Below are 26,544 nucleotides of genomic sequence, written 5' to 3' on the forward strand. Positions count from 1 at the left end.
GGCAATAATACCAAGATTGATTTTGTTTTCCCACCAAATAGTTTTTCTTCCATATGTGGGAACATATAGATTTCAAATGTGTCGAATATTAAGTTGTGAGACTAAACCTAAATGCTTTAGGAAATTAGAATCGACACATTTGCTTAAGAATGACCACTACTCTCACTGTGGTCAATTATTAGTCAAACCTGATTGACTTAAAGGATCCTCAGTTATTTAGGTTATTATTATTTTGTGATTCTAAGTTCTTATTTGAGTTTTTCCAGACTCTAGGACCTAATAATTTGGATCCAACCTATGAGGAAATGCATCCGAGGAAAATATTTTATTTAGACCCTTTCATAGAACCTGAACCTGAACCGCAATTAGATATAAATATCTTAATCAGGAAACTAGATAAGGGCATGTTATTCTTGGGTTATTGTAGTTTCCTCTGGTCAGCTCTTTTTCGTTTTGAAGACCCACAATTATTTCGACTGTTACTTTATGGTTCGAGTTGACTAATCCTTTCCTAAGTCTGGCTGAAGACTTTAAACTTAGCACTTCTTGGGAGGTAACCCAATATTCTTGCAACACGGTAATATCTTTCCTTATCTCTTTTGCTTCAAATGGTAACAGTTTCTCCTTGTTCATCCTTTTAATTTCATCTTAGAACATTGAGGACAATGTTAGATTTAAGTTTGGGGGTATGGGAGAAACTTTTTAGTTGCAGTATGAATAAATAAACTCCAGAGCTTAGAAATTTATGCCTATTTAGGATTGCACTAACTAATCTAAGTGGATGGAAGCATTTTGGTTGTAGGAGTTTGAGGAACCAATCTGATTAGATGGAAACATCTAAAAGAGTCTATTCATAAAAGCACAGAGCTCAGGTGTTAGAAATAACATGATAGTTTCACACCATATCTCGTTGAGTCCTTTTCACTTCTATTTTTATTTTATTTTGTTTTTAAACTATGTTTCTCTAAGTGATAGGTGGGGCCCACGATTCAAGTTGTTACCATGCTAGGGTGAATTAGAGTGATTGAGATACCATGAAAAAAAAAAAGTTGAAAAAGAAAAAGAGATGAAAAAAAAAAAGGATGAAAAAAAAAAAAAAAAAAAAAAGAAAAAAAATTGAGACCATACCATTTGACCAAAAGGAATAAATTCAATAAAGTCGACCACTGGTACCCTTGTATATGCCAGTTGTGTTGACCTAGAGTTAGGTTATCGACCACTGGTACCCTTGTATATGCCAGTGTGTTGATATTAGTCAGACTAGTATCTCAATCCATTAGGATAGGTTCATTTTGGCGGAGGCCTTCAGACAGATATGGGAAACGTCGTTCACTTAGTAAACATCAAAACCATCTATGTTTTCTATATCCATCTTCTTGATCTATCCATGTGATTAGTTTTGACTCCGAATATGATGTCCATTGTGCAACTATCTGAGTAGAGCTCTGTCACTTTATATGAATTTTAGTATGCTTGAGTGCAAACTCGTGTACAATAATTGGAATTTCGCATCAGGGTACTTCTTCCTGTAGTCAATAAGTATGCCAACCAAGGAGATTCTTTAGTGCCTTCCAAGGTTTTGCGTAGATAGCTAAGGTCTGGAGTACAGGTTTTGTGGGTACACCTCTGGTAAACCCACCCGAGACTATAACTCGGCCACTAGGGCCACCTAGGGGTTTAAAGGCTTATTGCATACGCTAAATGCAATCGACGATGCCTGCGACAGTGAGTTAGGATTTTATTTTCTATTTTATTTGCTCGGGACTAGCAAATAATAAGTTTGGGGGTATTTGATAGACGCATTTATGTGTCTAATTTGTCCCAATTGTTTATATTGTTAGTGCTCGATTTTGTACTTATTTGGTTATTTTATGTCTTTGTAGATGTTTTTGGAGAAATAAGCTTTTGCGGCGAAATTGGCTCAAAATGTGGCATTTGAACCTCCGTAGATAACGTACCAGAAGCACCCCAGAAATACCCCGGAGGAACCCTGAAAAAGTGTTGAAAATATCCCAGAAAAATTACTATTTGCACCCAAGGGGAAAGTGTTATTCGGACTCTCACTATGGATAAGGGGTAACCCAATTCGGGCATGTGCTAAAGGGACACCAGAACTGGATAAGGGGGAGGTCACCTTCACCGTTTGAAAACAAATTTTGGCGGGAAAATTTCCTTTCACCAGACAGATTTAGGGTTGGATTTTCGGACGAGTTTTAATGAGATTCAATCACTGATTCTCATGGGATGGACGTGATATGGATATACAATTCTAGTATGGATGATTTCATGGGCTTAATTGGGCTAGAATATCCGGGAGAAGCAATCAAAGTTAAAACAGAGAGACGTGTCCTGTTGTGCACTTTCAAAGATTTTGTGGAGATTTTGGGAGAGTTTTACGCTGGATAATCATGTATTTGGTTCTGTTCAAGTCATAGGAAGAGTTTGGTGGCTATTTTATAGCTAACAGACGCGTATAAACACTGACAGAGGTGATTATTGTTTCAACGGCAGAGAAGAAAAAAAAAGAGATTCTATCGGGATTTCTTTGAGCTGTGAAGTATATAAGAGGTATAGAGAAGTTAGAAAAGGTTTTGTCGAGAGTTTGGGGAGGTTTGGAGGCGATCAGAGAGGCGCAGGAGGAGTTGCAGAGAAGTTACCTGCTGCTGCTGCTGCTGCTGCCATTAACACGCCTGAAGAACACGAAGAACGGACTCTCAGCAGCAGTCTTTTATCAACAGAAACATCGACTGTCGATTGTGGGTCGTAGTTCTTCAACGACAACAGCAACTCAGCTCTGTCGTTGATTCTGGACGTCTTCTGTGGGTCGCATAGTTCTGTTTTACATCAATTTCTTGTATTTCTCTTCATTGTAAAACACTTTTGAGCATCAATGAATTATTTTGAGAGCATTTTTACTATGATGAGTTAAACCCCAACACTGGGGCGACGGAGGAGGCCGAGCTTCATAAATGGGTAATTTTATTAATTCTTTTTAAGACTTTTGCATTAAAAATTAATTGAAATATGATTTGATTAAATTGGGTGTTATTTGATTAGATGGGTCATGCTTAGCTTAGGTGATTTGATGTTCCATGCTTAACATTTACAACCAATGTTTTGAGAATCGACTTTGGCAAAATAAGAGTCCATATATGTTTTGAGCTATTATTGTTGAGAATAAATCATTAAGCCTTATGTTATGAAGATTGGCCGAATCATTAGTCCCAGTACCTCTCTACCAATTTGTCAATATTTGTATATATATTTTTAAATCTAAAAATCCATTACCTTCACAAGTTCGAGTTTGAACGATACCCCTTATCATCATTACTACAACCACCAAAAAATCTTTTATCACACACGGCATAGGAGTCGTGGCCCGAGTCGACAACAACGGTTCATCCCCCGTCTGGTACAGGAGGTAAGTCCAATCGAAACACTCGCGAATCCCCTGCAAGCGAGTTACTGTACTCCTTAAGGTGATCATTGATTGAGGACGAATTTGGACTGTCTTTATTTTCCTAGTAAAGGGCAAGGCCTGGCCTAAACAAGATAAGGGTTCGGATTTCATCACTGCTCCCTTCTTGCCCGCTTTAGGAGAATAAAACCTAACGCGATCCCAAAATTTAAAATCTGATTAGAAAGAGACCTATAGGGTATCGATCTTGTTAGGAAAAAATTTCGAAGGATATTGGTTATTCTTTTAGCATACTTCGAAGTTCATGACGGTTTCTGTGAGTTGAATGCGTGACTGCGCCGCCTTGTACTGCGGTGAGGCCTTGGGTATCAAAGCTCCACTAAGCTTCCCTCGCCTCGATTCAACTTACTTTGAATCGGATTGATTCCAGAGGGGTTTGCTTAAATTGTAATGAATTCCCTTTCGAGACATAGAAGCTAGTCTAGAAACAATCTAAGTGAGCCATCATGCTTGTTGTTTGCTAGAAATCTCTAGGTTTGTTGTGGTAAAGTCGAGTCAGCCTGCTGTGTGATTGCTAGAACCTTCCTGTTAGGATTTTTATTTCTTTTTGATTTTTTTAGTGTATGCCCGATTTTGTTAATAGGGCTTGGAAAAGAGATACTCTAGGTCGATTGATTAGCGAAAAACCTAGTAGTTCTTCTGATATAAGTAGGGAGCTCGAAGATTGTTCTTTTGAGAGCCCTGTTTTTGGAAACTTCAGTTTTGAGAGTCTGTCTCTTCGTGAGGAAAGTACCCCTAGTACTTATGTTGTGCCACCGATGGCAACTTTGAAAGATTACATGTTCCCAACTAGGTCCAACCGAGCTTCGTGCATTAAATTGCCAGTCACTACGGATAATTTCGAGATAAAACCTAGTATTCTTCAGATGATCCCTATATTCTTAGGAAAAGATGATGAGAACCCTTATTTCCATATTAGGGACTTTGAGGAAATTTGTGGGACAATTAGAATAAAAGACCTTACTGATGAAGTCTTGAAACTTAAGATGTTTCCCTTTTCCTTGAGAGATAAAGCCAAGACCTGGCTGAACAACCTACCATCTGAATCCATTGAAACATGGCAGGAACTTATTGCCGCCTTCTATATGAAATTCTACCCTAAGCATAAAACTGCAGCTGTTAGGAAGACAATTAGTGCTAGTGTGCAACAAGAGGGAGAGTCTCTTTATAGATTTTTAGAGAGATTCAATGATCTCCTATCTCAGTGTCCTCACCATGGATTTGATAAGATGAAACTCGTACAAATTATTTATGATGGTTTAGACTATTCGACCAAAGCCATGGTTGAGTCTATGTGCGCTGGTGAGTTCACTAGTAAAAGTGCTGATGATGCTTTTACCTTCTTAGAAGTTATCGCTGAAAAATCCCAACAGTGGGAATCTTGTGTTGAACCCCCTAAAAGACTCTTGGTCAATAGAAGTAGCACCAATGTGGTAGATACGAGTTTTGCGTCTGATGCTAAGTTTGGTGCTTTGTCTAGAAGGTTAAAGGCTTTGGAAATGGGTCAGTCTAAAAATAGGTCCTTTGTTGAACCTAATAGAGCCTCTCAAGTCTCTAGTTGTGGAATAGAGCCCGATAATTCATTTTGGGAAGGTCAGGTTAGTGAAGAGCAAGCCATGCTGTCTATAACAATGCTAGGTTTGAGAACCGTCAGAAGATTGACCCATACTCAGAACCTACAACCCTGGTTGGAGAAACCATCCTAATTTTCTTGGTCTAAGGGCCAGATCAAGGCCAGTCTAGTAATTCTCAGCCTCCCCCAGGTTTTGGTTTTAAGAACTCTTCAGGTCAAACCCAGTTTCAGAACACTTCCGAGAAAAAGATCTTCCTTAGAGGAAAATCTCATAATGCTATCAAAGAACCACATGAGCTTTCAACAAGAAACTAGGCAAGAATTGAAGATAATTCCAAGTCTTGCCAAATTAAAACTTCAAGTAGGACAAATAGCTAAGTTATAAGTGAGAGAGAAGATGGAAGTTCCCTAGTCATACTGACCTAACCCAAAGGAGAGAAATCGTACAATCATGTGAATGCTGTCACAACCCTTAGGAGTGGAAAGAAAGTGACAACAAGGTTGCCATGCCTGATAGTGAACATGCTGTAGTTCACCCTCTGACCAGAAATGAGGAGACTGATAGAGTCTCCAAAGAGACCAATGAGGGTCTGTTGAGCCCGGCTTTGTTCCCAGAGCCCCATTCCCACACTGCTAGTTCCGACTAAGAGGGAGTCCAACTTTAATGATATATTGGAGGTTTTTAAGCAGGTTAATATCAACCTTCCATTATTAGATGCAATTAGGCAGATTCCCTCTTATGCCAAGTTCCTTAAGGACTTGTGTACGCGAAAGCGTAAGCTCAGTGTCCAGAAGAAAGCCTTCATAGCTAGTCATGTGAGTTCTATTATTCAGAATACCACTACTCCTAAGTATAAAGACCCAGGGTCCCCTACCATTGCTTGTACAATAGGTAAGTACCGTGTTGAGAAAGTTGCTTGACTTAGGAGCCAGTGTGAACTTACTGCCATACCATGTGTACCTTAAGCTAGGACTTGGTGAGATGAAACCTACCCAGATGACACTTCAGTTAGCTGATAGGTCCGTTAAAATTCCTCGTGGTGTGATCGAGGATGTTCTCATAGAGGTGACAAGTTTATATATCCAGTGGATTTTGTTATCCTAGATACCCAACCTGTCCCTGACCCAGAGAACCAAATACCAGTGATTTTAGGTCGCCCGTTTTTAGCTACATCCAATGCGATCATTAACTGTCGAAATGGTATTATGAATTTGTCTTTTGGTAATATGACTATTGAGCTGAACATTTTTAATATTAGTAAGCTACCCTCTGAACTAGATGACTCGAATATAGAAGAGGTGAACATGATAGGAACATTAGTCGAGGAGTCATTACCAAACACTTTGTTAGAAGATCCATTAGAGAAATGCCTAGCTCACTTTGGGATTGATTTTGATGATGATAATGTGATTAATGAGGTGAATGCTTTGTTAGATTCAACCCCTTTGTTAGATACTAGTAATGGATGGAAACCTAAGTTCGAACCACTACCAGTTTCTAAGTCTACCCTAGTTCCTTCTTTAGAAGAGCCTCCTAAGTTGGACCTAAAACCATTGCCAGATACCCTGAAGTATGTGTTTTTAGGCCCGTCTGAGACTTTACCTGTGATTGTTTCTTCCGACTTGGATAGAGATCAGGAAAGTAGGCTAGTAACCGTCCTTCAAAACAACAAGGAAGCTTTAGGGTGGACCATAGCAGACATTAAGGGTATAAGTCCTACTTTTGTATGCATCAGATCTATTTAGAGGAAGACACCAAACCTTCTAGGGAGATGCAACGTCGACTAAACCCCAATATGAAAGAAGTAGTTCGAACTGAGGTTCTTAAGCTATTAGATGCAGGCATTATCTACCCTATTCAGACAGTAAGTGGGTCAGCCCCGTTCAGGTTGTTCCCAAGAAATCTGGTATTACTGTAGTCCAGAATGATAACAATGAGTTAATCCCGACCCGAGTGACCACGGGTTGGCGTGTTTGTATTGACTATAGGAAATTGAACAAGGTCACTAGGAAGGACCACTTTCCCCTTCCCTTCATCGACCAATGCTAGAGAGATTAGCTGGACATAGTCACTACTGCTTTTAGATGGCTACTCTGGATATAATCAGATCGTTATTGCCCCAGAAGACCAGGAGAAAACCACTTTTACCTGTCCCTTTGGTACCTTTGCGTATAGACGCATGCCTTTCGGGCTATGTAATGCCCCTGCGACTTTTCAGCGTTGCATGATGAGCATATTTTCTGACATGGTAGAACGGTTCTTAGAGGTCTTTATGGATGATTTTTCAGTGTTTGGTTCGTCTTTCGATGAGTGCTTGCATCATTTGTCATTAGTTTTGACTAGGTGTAAGGAAAAGAATTTAGTGCTTAATTGGGAGAAATGTCACTTTATGGTTCGTTCAGGAATTGTTCTAGGGCATATTGTATCTTCAAAGGGTATAGAGGTAGATAGAGCCAAAGTTGACCTTATTAAAACTTTACCGGTCCCAAAAACCGTAAGAGATATTAGGTCATTCTTAGGGCATGCTGGTTTTTATCGTCGTTTCATTAAGGATTTTAGCTTGATGTCTAGACCTCTTTGCAATTTGCTTGCAAAAGATGTTAAGTTTGTCTTTGATGATGCTTGTTTAGAGGCTTTTGAGAAGCTTAAGTCATTACTCACTACCGCCCCCATAGTCCAGGCACCCAACTGGAACCTACCCTTTGAGATCATGTGTGATGCTTCAGATTATGCTATTGGTGTTGTGCTAGGTCAGCGAGAAAATAAGTTACTTCATGTGATTTACTATGCTAGCAAAACTCTGAATGATGCCCAGTTGAACTATACCACTACCGAGAAGGACTATTAGCCATTGTGTTTGCCTTAGACAAGTTTAGACCCTATCTCTTAGGTTCTAAGATCATATATACTGATCATGCTGCTTTAAAATATCTTTTGTCTAAGAAGGATACTAAACCTAGATTGATTAGGTGGATTCTGTTGTTGCAAGAGTTTTCTCCAGACATTAGAGACAAAAAGGGTGCCGAAAATGTTGTAGCAGATCACTTGTATAGGCTAGTTTTTAGTTCCCCAGATGATTCCCTTCCTATAAGGGATAGCTTTCCTGATGAACAATTGTTCTTTGTTACCCAATTACCTTGGTATGCGAATATAGTGAACTATCTTGTTACTGGTCGAATGCCCCAACATTGGGGTAAACAAGATCGTTCTAGATTTTTAGCTGAGGTTAAGCACTTATTTTGGGATGATCCTTATTTGTTTAAGTATTGTCCAGACCAGATTATTAGGAGATGTATACTTGAGAGTGACCAGTCCAGTATTATTTCCTTTTGTCATGATCATGCTTGTGCGGGTCACTTTAGTGCTAAGAAGACTGCTGCTAAGATATTGCAGTGTGGATTCTATTGGCCTTCGTTGTTTAAAGAATCCCATAGTTACTGTGTTACTTGTGAACGTTGCCAGAAATTAGGAACCATTTCCCGTAGGAACATGATGCCCTTGAACCCGATTCTGATTGTTGAGGTCTTTGATGTGTGGGGTATTGACTTTATGGGTCCGTTCCCTAATTCTTTTGGTAACCTATACATCCTTGTCGTTGTAGACTATGTCTCTAAGTGGATTGAAGTGGTTGCGTGTAAAACCAATGACCATAGGGTTGTGATAGAGTTCTTGAAAGAAAATATACTTACACGTTTTGGTACACCGCGAGCTATAATTAGTGATGGAGGGTCGCACTTTTGTAATGGACCTTTTAGGCTTTCAATGAAGAAATATGGTATTACTCATAAGGTAGATACCCCGTATCATCCACAGACTAGTGGTCAAGTTTAGGTTTCCAATAGGGAGATAAAACGTATATTAGAGACAACAGTTAATCCTAATCGGAAAGACTGGTCGTCTAGGCTTACTGATGCTTTATGGGCTTATCGTACTTCTTCTAAGACTCCTATTGGAATGTCTCCTTATCGGCTTGTTTATGGAAAGGCATGTCATTTACCTGTTGAGTTAGAACATAGATCTTATTGGGCTGTTAAGCAACTAAATTTTTCACTCGACAAGGTAGGAGCCCATAGGAAACTCCAGCTCAATGAGTTGGACGAGATTCGTAGAGATGCGTATGATAGTGCGAAGGAGTATAAGAACAAAATGAAACTTTTGCATGATAGGAATATTCTAAGAAAGACATTTTCTCCAGGTCAAAAAGTTCTTCTATATGATACCCGCTTACATCTTTTCCCTGGGAAGTTGCGTTCTCGGTGGACGGGTCCTTTTATTGTTCGCACTGTTTTTCCTCATGGAGTTGTTGAAATTAAGTCACCGGATGGTAGTAGTTCTTCGAAGGTTAACGGTCAGAGATTGAAACCCTTTTTAGAGCCCTTGCCTACAGGTGATGTTGAGGAGGTCCCTCTGGAGGACCCTGTTTACACTTGATTGACCATCGAGGCGGATTGTATGTTGTATATTAGTTTTTGATTTTCTTCACCCAGGTACTATCTTTCCAACTTCTCCTCGTGTTATGTTACTTTTGGTACTGCTCTTTCATTAGAAACATTGAGGACAATGTTAGATTTAAGTTTGGGGGTGGGGAAGAAACTTTTTGTTAGTTTTAAGTTTCAATAAATAAACTCCAGAGCCTAGAAATTTACGCCTATTAAGGATAGCACTAACCAATCTAAGTGGATGGAAACATTTTTGTTTTAGGAGTTGAGGAACCAATCTGACTAGATGGAAACATCTATAGAGTCTATTCATAAAATCACAGAGCTCAGTTGTTAGAAATAACATGATAGTTTCGCCATATCTCGTCGAGTCCTTTTCACTTTCTATTTTTTCTTTTATTTCAAGTGATTTGGTGGGCACACGATTCAAGTTGTTACCTTTGCTAGGGTGAAATAGAGTGACTGAGTTACCTTTTCAAAAAAAAAAAAAAGACCAGACCAGTAGACCAATCGGAATAAATACTAACACTTGGATAGCAATATGTGTGTGTTCTACCTGTCTCCGTCGCCTAAAAAAACGTGGAATGCAGGATCCACAGGAATTACCATGTAATCTGCTGACAAGAAACATGCGCTTGGGTCCACAAGGTCCAATCATGTTGTTAGTTCTTAAATAAATGTGTGTTTAATAAAGTCGACCACTGGTACCCTTGTATATGCCAGTTGTGTTGACCTAGAGTTAGGATTATTGACCACCGGTTCCCTTGTATATGCCAGTGTGTTAATATTAGTCAGACTGGTATCTCAGTCATTTAGATTAGGTTCACCTTGGCAGAGGCCTTCAGACAGATATGGGAAACACCGTTCACTTTTCAACAATCTACATTTTTCTTTTTCCATCTTCTTAATTTTTTCATGTGATTAGTCTGACTCCGAGTATGATGTCCATCGTGAGACTATCTTAGTGGAGCTCTGTCACTTATATGAATTTTAGTATGCTTGAGTGAAAACTCGTGTACAGTAATTGGAATTTCTCATCAGGGTACTTCCTCCTATAATTAATAAGTATGCCAACCAAGGAGGTTCTTTAGTGCTTTCCAAGATTTTGCGTTGATAGTTAGGGTCTGGAGTAAAGGTTTTGTGGGTGCACCTCTGGTAAACCCTCCGGAGACAACACTCCGCCACTAGGGCCACCTAGGGGTTCAAATGATTTTCCTTTCTAGAATAAATTTGCTCGAGGACTAGCAAATAATAAGTTTTGGGGTATTTGATAGACGCATTTATGTGTCTATTTTCATCTCTTTTGTGTATTTTGTTGGTACTCGTTTTCGTCCTTATTATGGTGTTTTGTGTGTTTTTAGGTATTTTTTGGAAATAAACATTTTTGGAAAAATCAGCTCGAAAAGTTGCCCGGGGCACCCTTGAAGGACAATTGTTATTCGGACTCTCACTATCGGTTAAGGGGAACCTTAGTGGACACCTGATATTCGCACCCCAGTTCAGGATAGGGGGTCACCCTTTCTTCTTCGTTTGAAAACTGTTTTTTGGCGGGAAATGAAATTCTCAACTGGCAGAAGTTTGATCACAAAAATGAAGGGGTTACGGGTCGATTCAATGGCTGAAATTTGATAGAGAGATGTGATATAGGTTAAGGAACACATTTTGGGCAGTGGGTTCGATCGGAATTGGCTGGAAAACGCGTGATGATTCACACACCCAAAACAGAGCACGTGTAATGTAACACGAGCAAAAATGAAGTTCTTGTGTGCATGGAGGAGTTCTACTAGTGTTGGAAGAGTGCTGAGACGTGGAGAAGGCTAACTAGAGCGTGCAGGATCAAATCTAACGCGTGTGTGGGCTTAAAAATGGAAATTATCGTTATTTTTGGCAGCAAGGAATAATCGAATTAAAGAGAGTATATACGCAATCAATGGTCGGATTTTTGGCCTCAATTCACTATAAATACACGTACAATTGAAGCTAGTAAGTTTGGGGAGTCTTGGGGGAATGTTTAGGAGTCGAGAGAATCAAAAGAAAATCACGCAGAGAAGAGAAGAGTTCTGCTGGTGTAGTTGAAGACGAAGAACAAAATACGCTCCAGGAAAGTCGTTGAAAGGTGTCGCTTAACTGCGACAATTTCCAATTCCTTTCCCGCGACTTAGAAACAGCGCTTACAGCACTTCATTTGTATCGTTATTCCCTGACGCTTCCTGTGTGTCGCAAAGGACAGTCTTAAAACGATTTCTTTTTGTTTCATCATTTGTACTCAACTTTTGAGCATTAATAAAATCTTTTGAGTATTTTTCCAACATGATGAGAGGCTAAATTCTTGGTGATTGAGGCGAAGGAGGAGCTATTCACTCATGTTTGATTGGTAATATTTTTATTTATAATTTATTTAATTATTTACTTTATTTAATTCACTTGGATAAATATAAAAAAAGGATAAAATGGTTTTCTTAATTAGTTGTGAATCAGTTTGATGTTTTATGCTTAGAATAATTCTTTGATAAATCATGCTTAAGGATTACAACTTAATATTTGGACACCTTATAGATTAATAAGTGATTTAATGGAAAAAGACCTAGATAATAATTTCTGAAATATTATTTATAACCAATCAACTTGAAGTGGTAGTGAATCCTGAGCCTTAATCCTTCTAAAATCTTGACATTACTATCAAAAAATTAATTTCCTTCATTTATTTATTTATTTAAATCTAAAAAAAGTTACCTTCACAAGTTCGAAAAGAATCCGTTTTAACCACTATCTACAACAACATTTGAAAATACATTAATAGCCTCCCCCCACAAGTTCGAAGGTAATCCTGAACTAATCAACATGGCATTAATCATATCCTTAAGGGTACGGTTCTTACGTTCAGCTACACCATTGGATTGAGGTGAATAAGGGGCTGTAGTTTCATGTATTATGCCATGTTCTTCGCATAAATTTCCAATAGGAATTTCATATTCACCACCACGGTCAGACCTAAAAATTTTAATGGTAGCATTCAATTGGTTTTCAACTTCACATTTATAAATCTTAAAGGATTCTAAGGCATCGTCCTTCCCTCTAAGCAAATAAACATGACAATACCTCGTACAATCATCTATAAAAGTGACAAACCATTTCTTACCACCTCTAGTTTGAACTGACTTCATGTCAACTAGGTATGAATGGATTAACTCTAAGGGTTTAGTGTTTCTGTGGACATTCTTACTGAATGATTTCTTAGCGTGCTTAGATTCTACGCAAATCTCACACTTATGAATTTTATCTAAAGTGAATTTGGGTATGCAGCCTACGCTATCCAGTTTATGCATTGATTTGTAATTTACATGACCAAGCCTACCATGCCAAACATTCGATGACACACACATGTAAGCAGAAGAATCATTCAATTTCACTTCAGGACAGGTTACATTAAGTTTATAAAGACCCCCAGTCTTATAACCCTTACCCACATAATCATTGCCCTTAGTTACTATAAGTTTTCCAGACTCAATTGAAACTTTAAAACCCTTATCATCTAAAACAGAACAAGAACACAAGATTTTTGCAGATGTCTGGAACATGAAGAACTTCATTCAATGTGAGAGTCTTGTCAGATGTGAGTTTCAGGCCGACCTTTCCTTTTCCTGCAACCTCTGATGCAGATGAGTTACCCATATAGAGTTTCTCGCCTTCCTTTACCCTCTGGTAGGAGGTGAACAGATTTTTGTTCCCACAAACATGCTTGGTAGATCCAGAGTCTACCCACCAGTCCATCACATTGGTCACCAAATTAACTTTAGACACTATAGCATAAAAATCGTCCTTGTTCTTTTCAACCAAGTTAGCATTATCCTTCTTGTCCTTACGATGTCTACAGTGAACTGCTATATGGCCAGTAACTCCACACGCATAACAAGCACCCTTAATTTTAGTAATGTTAGACTCTGGTTTTCGAAACATACCTTTCTTGGGAGGACCACGCTTAGAGTTACGATTGTTACTCTCACTTTTTCCAGCTTTGGAAGATCTGTGTTCAGTCATATGAGCTTTATTACTCATGTCCCTTGCAGAAGACACGTTCTTGTCCTTGGTGCACAACATCTCTTCCACTTGAATTTTCTTTCCTAATTCAACCATGTTGATCTCGCCAGTTTCATGTCTTAGCTTTTTCTTGTACTCAGACCAAGAAGATGGTAACTTCTCAATTACCGCAGATACTTGAAACGTCTCATCAATGACCATACCTTCAGCAAGAATCTCATTAATGATTTGTTGAAATTCGAGGAATTGATCAACAACAGGCTTATCATTCGTCATCTTGAAGTCCATAAACTTCGCCACCAGAAATTTCTTGCTCCCTGCAGTCTCCGCTTGATACTTTGCTTCTAACGCAGTCCACAAATCATAAGCACTGAAATTTTCTTTAGCATTGTAAAAATCATACATCGCATCTTCCAAACTATTCATGATATGGTTTTTCGCCAGAAAATTACACCTCTTGTCATACTCGATCACCTCCTCAGTTAAACCTTCAGCATTCATCAATTGATCATGTGGAACAAGTACATAATCCAGTTTATGATGGCTTAGATAAAATAGCATCTTGGATTGCCATCTCTTGAAATCCTTTCCGCTAAACTTTTGTGGTCTTTCAACGTCGTTATTTCCCATAGTTACAAGGAATATTAATGTGTTAAGATTGTTGGAATCTTGCAACAATAGAAGAAAACTAAGATGTATCAAACAATAAATATAAAGAACCGTATCAAACAACTCTACCAAGAACAAATTGATGAGGGAAGAATCACAGGTTCAACAAGTTGTCCTTAACACATTAATTCGCGGGTATACTCTGAAGTAATGTTAAACCCCAACGTGCGAAGATGTGTCCAGGATAAGACTGCCCGATATAACTTGAGTTAGCAAAACTCAAGTTACCCATTCTTGAACTCAGTAACAGGGATGGAAGTAAAACGCCGCAAAAAATATAAGAAGAAGAAGAAGAAATAGACCTAGAGATAGTCGCTGGTTGTATGTTTTGAAAACAGAATTTCGAGTCATATTTATAGGATGAAATACTTGCAAATCAAGTTAGGTTTAGGTTTTTGTTTTCTTCAAAAACAAGTAAAACTCGTAAAAGGAATTTCCCACAAATAAAACTCTTAAAAAAATATTTTTGGAATTAATTTCCTAAAGAAAAATTCGCCAAAAATAAAAGCGAGTAGAAGAGGAACTTGGTGCAGGGTATATACGCATGGGCATGGGTCAAAACATGTATTTTTCGCCCCACCCGCTCCACCCAAATTGTTCTACAACATACAACATATCCATGAGCACATGGTTATATAGTGGAGCACCTCTTTAGTTTTCCACAATGTGGGACTAAAGGTTCCATCTCATTCACTAAAAATGAGTGAGTATCCTTAAACCCTTAGGTCATGAGATCAAACCACACCAAGAACAAAAATTTATTTATTAAATAACTCATTTTTTCCAACACAATGTAAATAGAGTAAGAGAGATGTTGAATCTGCTTACATCTGAGTTGTAGAACCTGAGTTCCCTTGGGAAGTCGACAGCTCCTTCTATTTTCTCAATAGGATTGATAGGGTTCAAGAAATCAACAGGCGGTCCTTCAGTCGAGCATAGTAGAAAACCTATCACACCACTGCATACAAGAAAAGCACATAACATTGCAGTCGCATCGCATGTCTTTCACGTTTTCAAAATACCCAAGAACTAAAATGTAACGTATAGGAAAGAACATGAATTTTACCTTGGGTATGTAGGAACACTTGTCCAGGCATAGTGGACAGAACCCTTGAATGTTATGCGGTAAATGGAGATCAAATATTGAATTAGATGAGTATGGAGCCACATACTTTCCGCCATGTTACAGAGAACACCACCATGCCTCAATGACTTCGCTACCTCCTCAAAAAAGGGTCTTTCAACAAGTTCCTGAGAAGGTCCTAGAATAAAACGAAGGAAAACAATGTACCATTAAATCTTACAGCCAATACTTTTAACACGGCCTAAATATCAAAGTATCGACGGGAAAACGGAACTGGAAGCATACTAACATGATCAGATGAATCCACAATGATGACATCATACTTTCCTTCAGTTGAATGACGTAAAAACTCTGCGCCTATTGAAGAAAAATGATAGAATTAACACCATATACGAGCATAAGTAAATATTAAAACTTGGAAACGATAAGGAATTATTGTTGCATTTCATGTGGCATTACCATCACCAACGTGTAGTCGAACACGAGGATCCTCAAAACTAATAGATAGCTCTGGAAAGAACTTCTTGCTAACCTATGATACAAATGGACAATTAATAATATGATAAGCGAAATTTGAACCATCCAAAATGTAGTTGCAGGAAATCCTACAACCACACCCTTGATGAAATCTTAATAATAATTCAAGTAATCATCTTAAAATTCATATATTCGTTCATATAATCTTCAATATGGTTACAAGATTTGAGATGAGTTCTAACTTGAAGAACAAACAATCTCTCTCTCTCTCCAAAATTCAAAGTATAAGCTCTCCAAAAAGATCCTCCTCTTTACAAGGTCGCTCGGTCCCCTTATATAGGGGTTTACATAGTGGATGACAGCTAATAAAACCTTTATTTTCGGATATGGCATGCGTCATTATCGCACGCTTATCCTGACTCTTCTCGCACGTGCTCTATAACTTCGCACGACTATCACACTTTACTCATGATTCTTCTGACGTCATCAGATGCGTCATCTTAAATATGCTATACGCGATACCCTTCGCTCATCTATCGAACTATTACTTCACGCACATATTATGACGTGCGGTATTTAGTATCTACATTTTGCCTCTTCTCATGTCGTTTCTTTGAAAAAGGATCGATATGAGAAACTCTAATTTGTAATGCCGCAACATTCACTTTTTCATATTCTTTTCTGCCGACAAATTTCCGTGGTTTCAGTGTGACCGTCTACACGTGTTGACTTCTTCCCGTTTTTACCGACACGTTCGAATTTAACCGTTCGTCTTTCTATCTATTTAACAGCTGAGTTTGTAGAGAGATAAACTTTTCTCTTTCAGTTTGTCTCTCCTTTTTATCTCTGTAAACATATTCTTCTGCAAATCTTCATCTCCTCCACGTTTCTTCATCTTCGTGTTCTTTATAACTTCAGCTTTAATTTTGCTGCTGTCTCCATGAATCCTCAACAAAGGTTTGTTTGTTCTGAGATAGATCTTATCATGATGTTAATCTGTTGTTTTATTAGTTTCTTTGGTATTAATCTCCATACTGGTTCTATTTCAGCAAAAGATCTTCATCTGGTACTATCAAATTCACAGTACCTAACCCTAATGCTTCTTCGAATCTAAAAGGGCAACCATCTCTGAAAAGGAAATCTTCGCATGACAAAGGAGTAAGAAATATTTTATTCTTTCAAAAACAATATTGTTGCCTCTATTTCTTATTTGCGTTGTTCTTCGCAGAGTTCCGAATGTGAGTTTGTTGGTGAGAATAAGACTAAATTTAGAAATACTCGCAAAGCTACAATTAATAAGGGTCTTATCATTCCCAATTTCAAATGTCTAGAAATTGACGCCCCTTCTCAAATTAACCTTGACAATCCTGCATTAGGCTTGATTGCCTCTACTCCTTTGAGTACAACTACTTCAGAGAATGAATCTATCGCTCCCAAGGAGATTTATTTTACTGACAATGCAATGGGGAGTAACCCTGCCTTTCCATCGACAACCGTACCAACAGTGGATCAAACCATTTCTACCTTCATCGATATTCCTCTCTTCTCACATACTCCCACACCTGTAGAGAATGTCGCATCTTCAAGTGATGTTATCACTCCTGTATCTGTGGAGAATGTCGCATCGATTGCGAATGTTGCTTCTCCTATATCTGCGAACATTGCTGCTTAAATACCAATAGTAACTACTTCTCCTTCAACCATTTATAAATTCACTCCTCTTTCTTTAATTCCATTTCTATTGACAAGGGGATTTTGGAGGGGTGAATTCTGCTTCGCAAGCTTTATCTGAGCTCATAAATTCTGCTCACTCGTCCACTGATGATCCCTTTAAGCTTCGCATTTGTAGTGCTTTGAACAAGTTGATTTGTGATTCTCCACCAAATAAGCCGTCCAGAACCGAAATTTTCTCTCAAATTGATCCGAGTGTGCACATTCTTTTTGATATCCTGGTAAGCATAACTTCGCATATATCTTTCCATTCCTATTCTCTTTACTTCATTCTTATCGTTCGTTTGTTCCCTTTTCCAGGAAGCTCGTCATCGTATGATTTTGGATGAAGGTTATTTCGAATCCTGCTACTCCTCCTTGGAACTATCCCATCAAAATACACCCTTAAAGGGAGAAATTAACTGCCCAGATGGAAATTAACGAAAAGATTATTCAGAGTAAGATTAATTTGACGGTGAATATGAATCAAATTCAAGAAGAACATACTCGACTAAAAGAATCTCATGATGCTCTTATGAAAGAGAAAACTGCTCTCTCTTTAGATGAGAAAAGAATTCGATCTCGTCTTAAAGGTTTGGTGGGTGATGATTTTGATGAAGCTATAGAGAATATGAAGAATGGTGGTCTTGGTTTAGCTCAATATCTTATGTCCCAAATGGAAGGTAGTCATATAGAGCTGACTGCCTCATTTTACTTGTTCTCTCTGATTATTAATTAAATCTTAATCCTGCGAAAACTTCGCCTTTGTTATAATTCCAAACTTCTTCATGCAGATTCTGAAAAGTCATACCAATCTACTATATCTCAACTAAGATATGACTTGGTCAAGACTCACAAAGAGCGTGCGAAGCAAACAAAATCTTCCAAAGATATTTCAGCCGCACTCACTGCTTCTCGCGGTCGATCAGAAAGGAGGTTCTCATTTCTTCAGAACTTTATGGAAGCTGACAAAAGGAATGCTGAGAAAGGTGTCGCCCGCCAAGCACATACTAAAGCCCAAATTATTGTGAACAAGATTCTTCTTGACAAATCACTCCCTTTGGTGTCTGTTCCACCTCTTGATATAAGTGATGACGAAAAGCTTCCTGAGCCTGATAGTGATTATGATTATATCAGAGATGAGGAGCATGATCTTACAATTCCTCATCCAGAAGCTCAGCTTGAGGATAATAAATCCGATGAAGAATTAACCAAAGATCTTGAGAGTGAAGTCAACATCGGAGCTTCTGCAATTGTTCAAGATTCTCCTTCCCATACCGGGTTAGGATGGGATCCTCTCATCCAGTGATGCAACAATCAGTTGTTTTCGCGACCTCTTATCCCTCCACCAATATGGTTTATGGTTACAAGACCGCACCCTAAGTGGGGTTTCTTCGGACCGAGTGCATCATAGTCAAGACTTGTCAAGAATGGATAGGTACGCTCCAGACGCCCCAGGCACTCTTGACTCAACCGTGTGCCTCGGCGCCTTGATCGAGTTTCTGCAATCTTTAGTAGAGAGCTTCTTACCTTAGTCTTTGAACTAAGGCGCTCTACCGGATGGGTTTTTGCTTTACCCCAAATCTTTAGGACTCAAGATCCAGGGTCGGTGTAGCTTTCACTTGAGCCATGCTAACTAGATTACGAGTTATAACGTGCGTTAGGTCTTATTTTTGCCTCTTGCTTTATGCGAACTAGGGTGCACGCCATAATCGCATGGCTAGGCTCCTTAGTTGGAGTCTTTATATATGATGCCTTCTATGAAGGTCTTATTGTAAGGTCTTAATTTTGCATTTAACTTAGATAATATCATTATAACGAAATCTTCAAATGCATTCATTTGAATAATACATCCTTATTCAATATTTAGGAATTCACATCTTCATTTTCGCTTTATTCATTTTCACATACATGTTTGTGCCTCTTATATGTATGCGATCATCATTGCATGATCTATGGATAATATTTCTTCAGATATAATATGTTTCATGGACGTTCCAATTTTCGGCCTGTGTTCTTTCCTTCAGGATCCATCAATTCATAAGATCAATTTCCAATGATTATCTTTATTGTGTAGGGTCCATCCTATCTTTTCTCCAACATTCCATCAATTCGTCTCTGATAAGGAGGTATCTCTCGCAATACTAATTTTCCTGGATGAAAATCTCTTATTTTTACGCGTTTGTTATATTCTCGAGCTATCCTCTGATGGTAATTTTCCATATGTCGCAAAGAAACTTCTCTTCGCTCTTCTAAATCATCCAATTTTGTTAGGATTAAATCCACACTTAAATTCTTTTCCCATGCTTCTCGCTTAGTTGTAGGAATTATAACCTTAGTTGGAAATACTGCTTCAACTCCATATGTCAGGCAAAAAGGTGACATTCTTGTAGCCTCCCTTCTAGTTGTTCTGTATGCCCATACTGCATTATGTACTTTTTCGCACCATCCTTTATTATGTCTTTCCAATTTCTTTTTCAACGTATCTGCAATTGTCTTATTGGTTGCCTCAGCTTGACCATTGCTTCGTGGAGACAATGGAGTGGACTTCCCGCTTTGGATTTTGAACGCATTAAGTAACAGTTCTATATTTTCTCCTTCAAATTGTTTTCCATTATCAGAAACTAGTTGTGTTGGGATTCTGAATCTGCAAATGATATTCTTAAATATGAATGTGAAAACATCTTTATCTCGAATGTGTTGCACCGCTTTCACTTCTGCCCACTTTGTAAAGTAGTCTGTCGCTACTATTAAATATCTTATTTTCCCTGTTACTGGTATGAATGGCCCACAATGTCTAACCCCCATTTTCCAAATGGCCATTCACTTGTGGAGGACTTGAGCATCGCCCCGGGTACGTGTATTTTATTTCCATGACGCTGACATTCTTCGCACCGCCTTGACACTTCTTTCACGTCTTCATGCATGTATGGCCAATAATAGCCATGTATTTTCTCTCTATACGCTAGAGACCTTCCTCCACTATGATTTCCTGCATCTCCATAGTGTAATGCTTTCAAGATTTCCATTCCTTCTGTTCTTGTTAAACATCTAAGTGATGGTCCAAGGAATGATCTTCGGTAAAGTACACCATCTCTCAATTCATAATTTGTTTCTCTGCTCTTTAACTTGTGCGCTTCCAACCTGTTTCTTGGGACTTCTCCTTTTTCTAAATACAAATGAAGTTGGGTTCTCCAATCTGCGGCTTTGTTCGCCTTTTCATCTTCTTCATTATCTACTAGCATTACATCTACATCTTCGCATTTTTCTTTATTAATTGAGGGTAAAAAGAGTGTTTGTATCTTTATGTCCCTCGCAGTCGGATCCACCATCATAGACGGAATAAAAGCAAACGCATATGCTAGCCGATTATCTTTCCGCGAAATGTGCCTCCAATTTATTTTCGGAATTTGTGCTGATAACTCTCCTACAAGCTTCTTGTATTTTTGAAAGGATGGCTCATTTGTTCTATATACCCCTTCTATTTGGCGAATAACCAATTGTGAGTCACTAGTTATTCGCGCATATTCTAATTTCATTTCAATGGACAAGCGTAACGTGTGCACAACCGCTTCATGCTCAGTTTCATTATTGGTGGATGCGAATTCCAATCTAAATGAATATGCTAATCTTGTTCCTGCTGGTGAGATGAAAACTATTCCAATTCCACTATCATCTCCATTTGAGGATCCATCCACCAATATCTCCCATCTAGTGTTATCTATTAACAAGTCTGTAGGATTCCCACATTCTTCATCTATATCCATCATCTCTTCCACACTTTCATCCTCTTTTAAAGGGAATTCTGCCAAGAAATATGCGATTACTTGCGACTTTGGGGAAGATAATATTTCATACTTGATCTCAAAATTCCCTATTTGTGCATTCCACCTCTCGATGCTTCCTGATCTTTTTGAATTTTCATTACTGACTCAATTGGTATTTTTATTAACACTTTGATCTTTGAGCTTGAAAATATATACGAAGTTTTTGTGTTGCATACACCAGTGTGAGTATTAACTTTTCCATTTTTGAATAATTCTTCTCTGCGACATTGTAAGTTTTGCTTATGTAATATATCGGTTTTTCCACTCCTTCATCCGGATGTAGCAGTACGACACTTAATGCGTGCGATGTTGATGCTAAATATATCAGTAACTCCTCTCCTTTTTCCTCCTTTTGCATGATGGACAAATTCATTAGATGGTTCTTTATATTTTGCAGCGTTTTATCGCATTCATCCGTCCACTTGAACTTTGTTCCTTTTTTCAGAATATTAAAGAAATGCTTGCACATGTCCGATGATCGTGAAATAAATCGCCCCAATGAAGCTAGCAAAATTACAAATGCAATATTACTTCACTGATTTATATGTGCATCTATTTTCCGCATCAAACTCTACGGCACTTCATCTTTATTGGTAACAGACTGAAACTAGTTGCGGCTGTAGGTATGCTTTACCTTTGCGACATTTCATTAGCTATTTTCAATATTGATACACAAATTAAGAGGAGAAAATAAATAACTTTAGAGATCAAGAAACAGTAAACTTTATTTATTGATAATGGGTTTATCCATGATAAATACATAAAATTAAATGTAATAAACTTTTGGAAACGAAGAAATAATGGGAGCAGGGGCGGAAGCACAGGTTGACTAAATCTTGAGCAAGCCCAGATATGAAAACTAACTAAGAATGAAAATCAAAGAAAAGCTAAAACGAGATGATCGAAGAGAAACTGAAAAACAAATCAATCAAAAAAAAAAAGAAAGTGAACCAGATAGAATTGAAAAGGAATACAGGATGATAACTCTGCTATCAAGGAGACTAAAAATCAAAGTTTTGAGAGGAGAAATCATAATGCTTGTTTGTTGCTGTGGTGATACTCCTGCTTTTGAACCACCGCTTATTTCCGCCATGATTTTTTGTTTCTTTTCTTCTATTGCCGCTGATGAGAACTTTGTTATTAGGATTAGGGTTTGCTCACAGAAACAAAGAGGCAGCAGAAAACTACGCTGGTTATATAGGGTAAGAGGTCTGCCCGATTGAGTTGGAGTTAAGTTTTAGTCGTTGATTTCAGATCCAACGGTAGTAGAGAATTCTTTAACTGACCGTACTTGCTGACCTGCATGTGTGTCAATAGACGGCTGTGATGTGTATTTAGTAGCGGAATTAGCAGCTATACGTATACTGGGTCACCAATCATTTTAGATTAGTGTGAAAATGTTTACAGCTGAATTTTTCCCCAGTTTATCTTTCAGCATCAATGAAGTAATCCAAAACAAAATTAGATATACTTCCGAGAAATCTTGGGACAAACTTCGGTATGTAGAGATTGTACCAGAGACTAAACCATCCAACAATCTACCACAAATGTACACTAGTTTATTACTTGAGAAGCGGTTGTGCCACCACACCATGCAGACCACACAACATAGATTGCGCACAGTGAAGGATACCCACCAGTTGGACCCGCCATCTTTGGAAAATTTAAGCAATCATAAGTAGGGAGATGATAATCAAGAAAAGATCATACAACAAAGTGCACACAACTTTTTCATAGGTTTGGATTCCATCAAGTGAAACAAGAAAGTAAACTTTTTCAAAGGTTGAAGGTTTCCATCAACTGTTACACTTCAACAAACTCTATGGAAAACCTGATGTTATTTTATAGTAGATAATAGATTGCTCCAGATGAAATACAAATGTTCAAATGCTTGAAACAGTTACCCTGGAAACCATATTTTAAGACTGAAGATGGTGTGCACATCACAATATCCCAAAGCAAGTGCCTAGAAACTTTCAATAGAAAACGAGAAAAGTACAAAAGAATCTAAAGCTGCCTAAATCTATCCTGATACACATAATGTGATAGTAAATGATGTTTTAACCTTGTCAAAGAGTTAAAATATTCTTACTGGCAGAATGTGACAAGAAGTTCAATACCAGAAAAATCAGCTACTATTGTTACATCTTGAAACATGCTTTTTGGATGGTTCACCATAAAATGTACAAGAAATTTGGATTGCTTTTCACCATTTGTCTGCAAAGTTAGAAATGGATAAAACAGATTTAGCTAACACACATAATGCCTACCATTATTGCAACAAAACTAATCCGAGAAAAATTCAAATAAGCTTATAATATGTCGTAGTGTTAAGCATTCCATCGATACAGAACAGGCCTAGTATAACTCTATAATTTGATTGACTATCTCCAGCATCAATAACTCAACTTTCTTTGAAAAGAAAAAGATTAATGTACCATAAAGGATGGAGGATGTTCTTCAACCCTCAAATTTCACTGGCTGTCTTCTTCGTTTTATTTCTTAATGTGTTCGTTGTTTTCTCATGTTTTGCTTATTTCCACTCGCTAAAGTTAATTGCCACGAAAAAAGAAGAACTAAACATTTGCTTTAACATCTATGCTCATAGACACCTATTTTGGTGGCTTCTTTAACGACGAAAACCCACCAAACATCTCTAATCTCTATGATTAAATGAAACTCAGTGGACTCTGACGCAGTGACATTTATCCTCCGCTTTCTCACTAAGCACCATTTGTACCGCCCCCCTAAAACGTGCATCGGCTATTGGAGTGCATTAGAGATTGTAAAAAGACTAAAAAAGTCTTGGTGAATATGGAACCTATGATGCTAGGAATAGGTACCACAAAACATAAAATGCAGATTTAGGGATTAGCAATCCTAATCCAGCGGAGACTCGAACTTGGGTAAATTATACTAACTTTAACTTGGGTTTAAGAGGGCCGAGTTTGCTCAGTGGGGAGTAAGCCGGTGGCTACGCTGCCAGGAGACAGGATGGGCCTATGGCTAGCATCAAAAAAAAAAAAGAAAAAAAAATCCTAATCCAGTGTATGCATGTAGGAAAAAAGATATGTACCTCAAAAGCAGAAAAGCCCACCAGGCTGCAGCATGCAAGCAGCTCCTTCACAAAGATGAAGAAGATCATTCATGCCATTTTCACCCCCATCCAGCGTAAGTCTTGGTTCGCGTTTACCTGAAGCCCCAAAATTTGATCACTTGGACTGTACGGCGGACTACTAACAAGGCCCGCAAGCTTGCCTTTAGCATCCCCTCCAGTAGTTCTAACCAAGATCATTGCCGTATCTCAACTTTATCCTGGAAACTACATACAGCTAGATGGGTTTTCGACACACATTTGAAAAAATGACACTTGATGAAAATGAAAATGCTTTGGAAGAAATAGAGAAAAAACACATGCATCATTCCTTTTCTGCTGATAGTGCGGGTACATTTTGTGATTTGGGTCAACAAACAAACTGAGGTAGTTTTCACATTATGTCAAGTGACATAATCACTTAGATAACTCCGACCCGACATTGAAGGTCTGTCCAGACTATTCCACATAGAAGTCCTTGCACATAGAGGGACTCAAAACTTACCACATTGGCTTGTTTTTGGTCTAAAAGAGAGGGAGATGCACATGGTGTGGATGGTCTTCCTCTTCATAGAATTTGCTGAAGTTTATAACACATAATAATTAGACATTTCTAATTTCTTTAACATAAGTTTCCACATTCCCATGAGGAGAGACTGCTAGGAAATTTATAACCAAATCAGTACTCTACATTACTGATTCACAGAGCATAATATAGAAATTGCTAAAGCCTCGTGCATTATACCACCAATTCATCAAGTAGTTTTATTCACATTTCAAACAGATAAATACAAATTATCGACGGTCATCACAAAAACTGTCTTTGAATTACTAGTTAAACATATTAAATTTACTAAAACATAAGATCGCAAAATTATATAATGAAGCAAGATTCAAACCTGAATGAATTAACTACGACTAACCTGCAAATCGTACCTCTTGACGTTGAAGTCAGATACAGAAGCAGCAATTGGGACTCAAATTCGTTGCAATTACCTTTACTTGAGTACCCAATTTCAATGGATATTGTAGATAAGGTATATTCTGAAAGGTTCAGTCTGTTTGCTTCTCAAGTCTACCATTTCTAACAACTTGAATGTCTAGGGGAAATTCCGAGCATCTATTTAGGTTTATGAGATTTTATTTTCTATTTTAAGACTGATAATAAAATTATGAAAAAAAATAAAAATAATAACTTTGGAGATCTAGAATAGTAAATTTTATTTATTGATAAAGCGTTCATACATACATATGGTTAATATGATGAACATTGGAAATGAAGAAATAGTGGGAGTACAACTGATTAAACCAGTAGATTCAGTTTCTAAGTTGAAAACTAAATCCTGAACAAGCCAAAATATAAAGACAAGTAAGAAGAAAATCGGAGAACAACCAAAACAACGATGAAATGTACTGCTAAGACAGATAGAGTATCTATAAAAAGTGTTTTAGAAATGGTTGAAAGGGGAATACAGTGGTATAGGAGACAAAAAGAATAACATCTTCAGAGGAGAAAACTGGTGTTTGCTGTTTGCTTTTAGGGTTACAGAGCAGAAAACTACGCTAGTTATACAGGCCCAGGGTAAGAGATCTGACCGTTTGAGTTAAGATTTCAGATCCAATGGCTGTAGAGCATTCTTTGACTGACCACTGACCTGCATACATATTAATAGACAGCTGTGATGTGTATTCGCAAAAAGTTATATGATTCCAGTGATGTGTATTCGATATGATTCGAACTAAAGGCAAAAAACCAGACATGATATTCGGTCACTATTTAAGCTCATAGGGCTTTTTGAGTCACTAAATCATTTTGGGTCCTGGTGAAAAATGTTCACAGCTGATTTTCCCAGTTATCACCATCAATGTAGTACTCAAAATAAAATTACGAAAATGAAAATGATCCAAGTATATCCTTGTAGAGAGAAAAAAAGTAGACCCACTTCCCACGCACTCGTCCCAATGCCAGAACAGCTGCCCAATGCCGATGATTTTCCTTCGGGAGAAATCTTGGGACAAACTTCAGTATGTCTAGCACCAACTCTAAGAACTACTAAGGTATAGATTGTACCAGAGACTAAACTATCTAATACCTGGGAAACAATCTACCAAAAATGTACACTAGTTTATTACTTGAGAGGGGCTGTACCGTAC

At 38.0% G+C, this 26,544-nt stretch overlaps 2 protein-coding genes across 2 annotated transcripts; both read right to left on the reverse strand.

Annotated features, from left to right (window-relative positions):
• Positions 1-14,972: 14,972 nt before the first annotated feature.
• LOC113338425 (spermine synthase-like) lies at positions 14,973-16,292 on the reverse strand. The gene is made up of 5 exons (XM_026584075.1): positions 16,275-16,292; positions 15,742-15,814; positions 15,568-15,639; positions 15,265-15,460; positions 14,973-15,156 (listed from the first exon to the last, which is right to left on the reverse strand). Exons 1-5 carry the CDS (start codon positions 16,290-16,292, stop codon positions 14,973-14,975), a joined length of 543 nt encoding a protein of 180 aa, XP_026439860.1.
• Positions 16,293-19,554: 3,262 nt separating this feature from the next.
• On the reverse strand, positions 19,555-24,591 carry LOC113339337. Its single transcript, XM_026584855.1, has 5 exons — positions 24,490-24,591; positions 23,389-23,513; positions 22,596-22,660; positions 20,272-21,373; positions 19,555-20,116 (listed from the first exon to the last, which is right to left on the reverse strand). Exons 1-5 carry the CDS (start codon positions 24,589-24,591, stop codon positions 19,555-19,557), a joined length of 1,956 nt encoding a protein of 651 aa, XP_026440640.1.
• Positions 24,592-26,544: the final 1,953 nt, after the last annotated feature.

Source organism: Papaver somniferum, chromosome 1 (assembly GCF_003573695.1).
Source record: "Papaver somniferum cultivar HN1 chromosome 1, ASM357369v1, whole genome shotgun sequence".
NCBI lineage: Eukaryota > Viridiplantae > Streptophyta > Magnoliopsida > Ranunculales > Papaveraceae > Papaver > Papaver somniferum.